This window comes from Penaeus monodon, chromosome 20 (assembly GCF_015228065.2).
Source record: "Penaeus monodon isolate SGIC_2016 chromosome 20, NSTDA_Pmon_1, whole genome shotgun sequence".
Taxonomy (NCBI): Eukaryota; Metazoa; Arthropoda; class Malacostraca; order Decapoda; family Penaeidae; genus Penaeus; species Penaeus monodon.
This window is the reverse complement of record NC_051405.1, coordinates 19288754-19288979: the sequence shown is the minus strand read 5'-3', so window position 1 is coordinate 19288979 and position 226 is coordinate 19288754. Positions and strand designations below refer to the sequence as shown.

General features: G+C 54.0%; 2 protein-coding genes across 2 annotated transcripts in view; both read right to left on the bottom strand.

Annotated features, from left to right (window-relative positions):
- The window catches only part of LOC119585682 (polycystic kidney disease protein 1-like 2), a gene marked incomplete at its 3' end in the record, with an annotated part of 9846 nt that extends 9701 nt beyond the window's left edge, over positions 1-145 (bottom strand). Inside the window, 1 exon segment of the mRNA XM_037934357.1 lies at positions 17-145. Within this exon segment, the coding sequence (XP_037790285.1) occupies positions 17-60 (44 nt within the window). The 5' untranslated portion in view covers positions 61-145.
- LOC119585936 overlaps positions 62-226 on the bottom strand; it is a 9943-nt gene continuing 9778 nt past the window's right edge. Inside the window, exon 11 of the mRNA XM_037934652.1 lies at positions 62-151. Within this exon, the coding sequence (XP_037790580.1) occupies positions 62-151 (90 nt within the window). The remainder of the gene's footprint in view (positions 152-226) is intronic.

Below are 226 nucleotides of genomic sequence, written 5' to 3'. Positions count from 1 at the left end.
CAGAAGAGGCACTCACTCGTCGAAAATCTCCCATTTGTATGTCATGTTGTCTTGGCACATGTCAAGGCACTCTCCTAGCAGTGCCAGCCTGTTCGACGGGTTGATGAGGACGCCATCTTGGTAGGGCACGCAGGCACTCGGGTCCACGCACCTGGGGGGAGGGGGGAGCTGTCCAGTTCGGTGCTTTATGCCCTAAGGTCGATGTTGCTATTCTTTTTGTTAGATT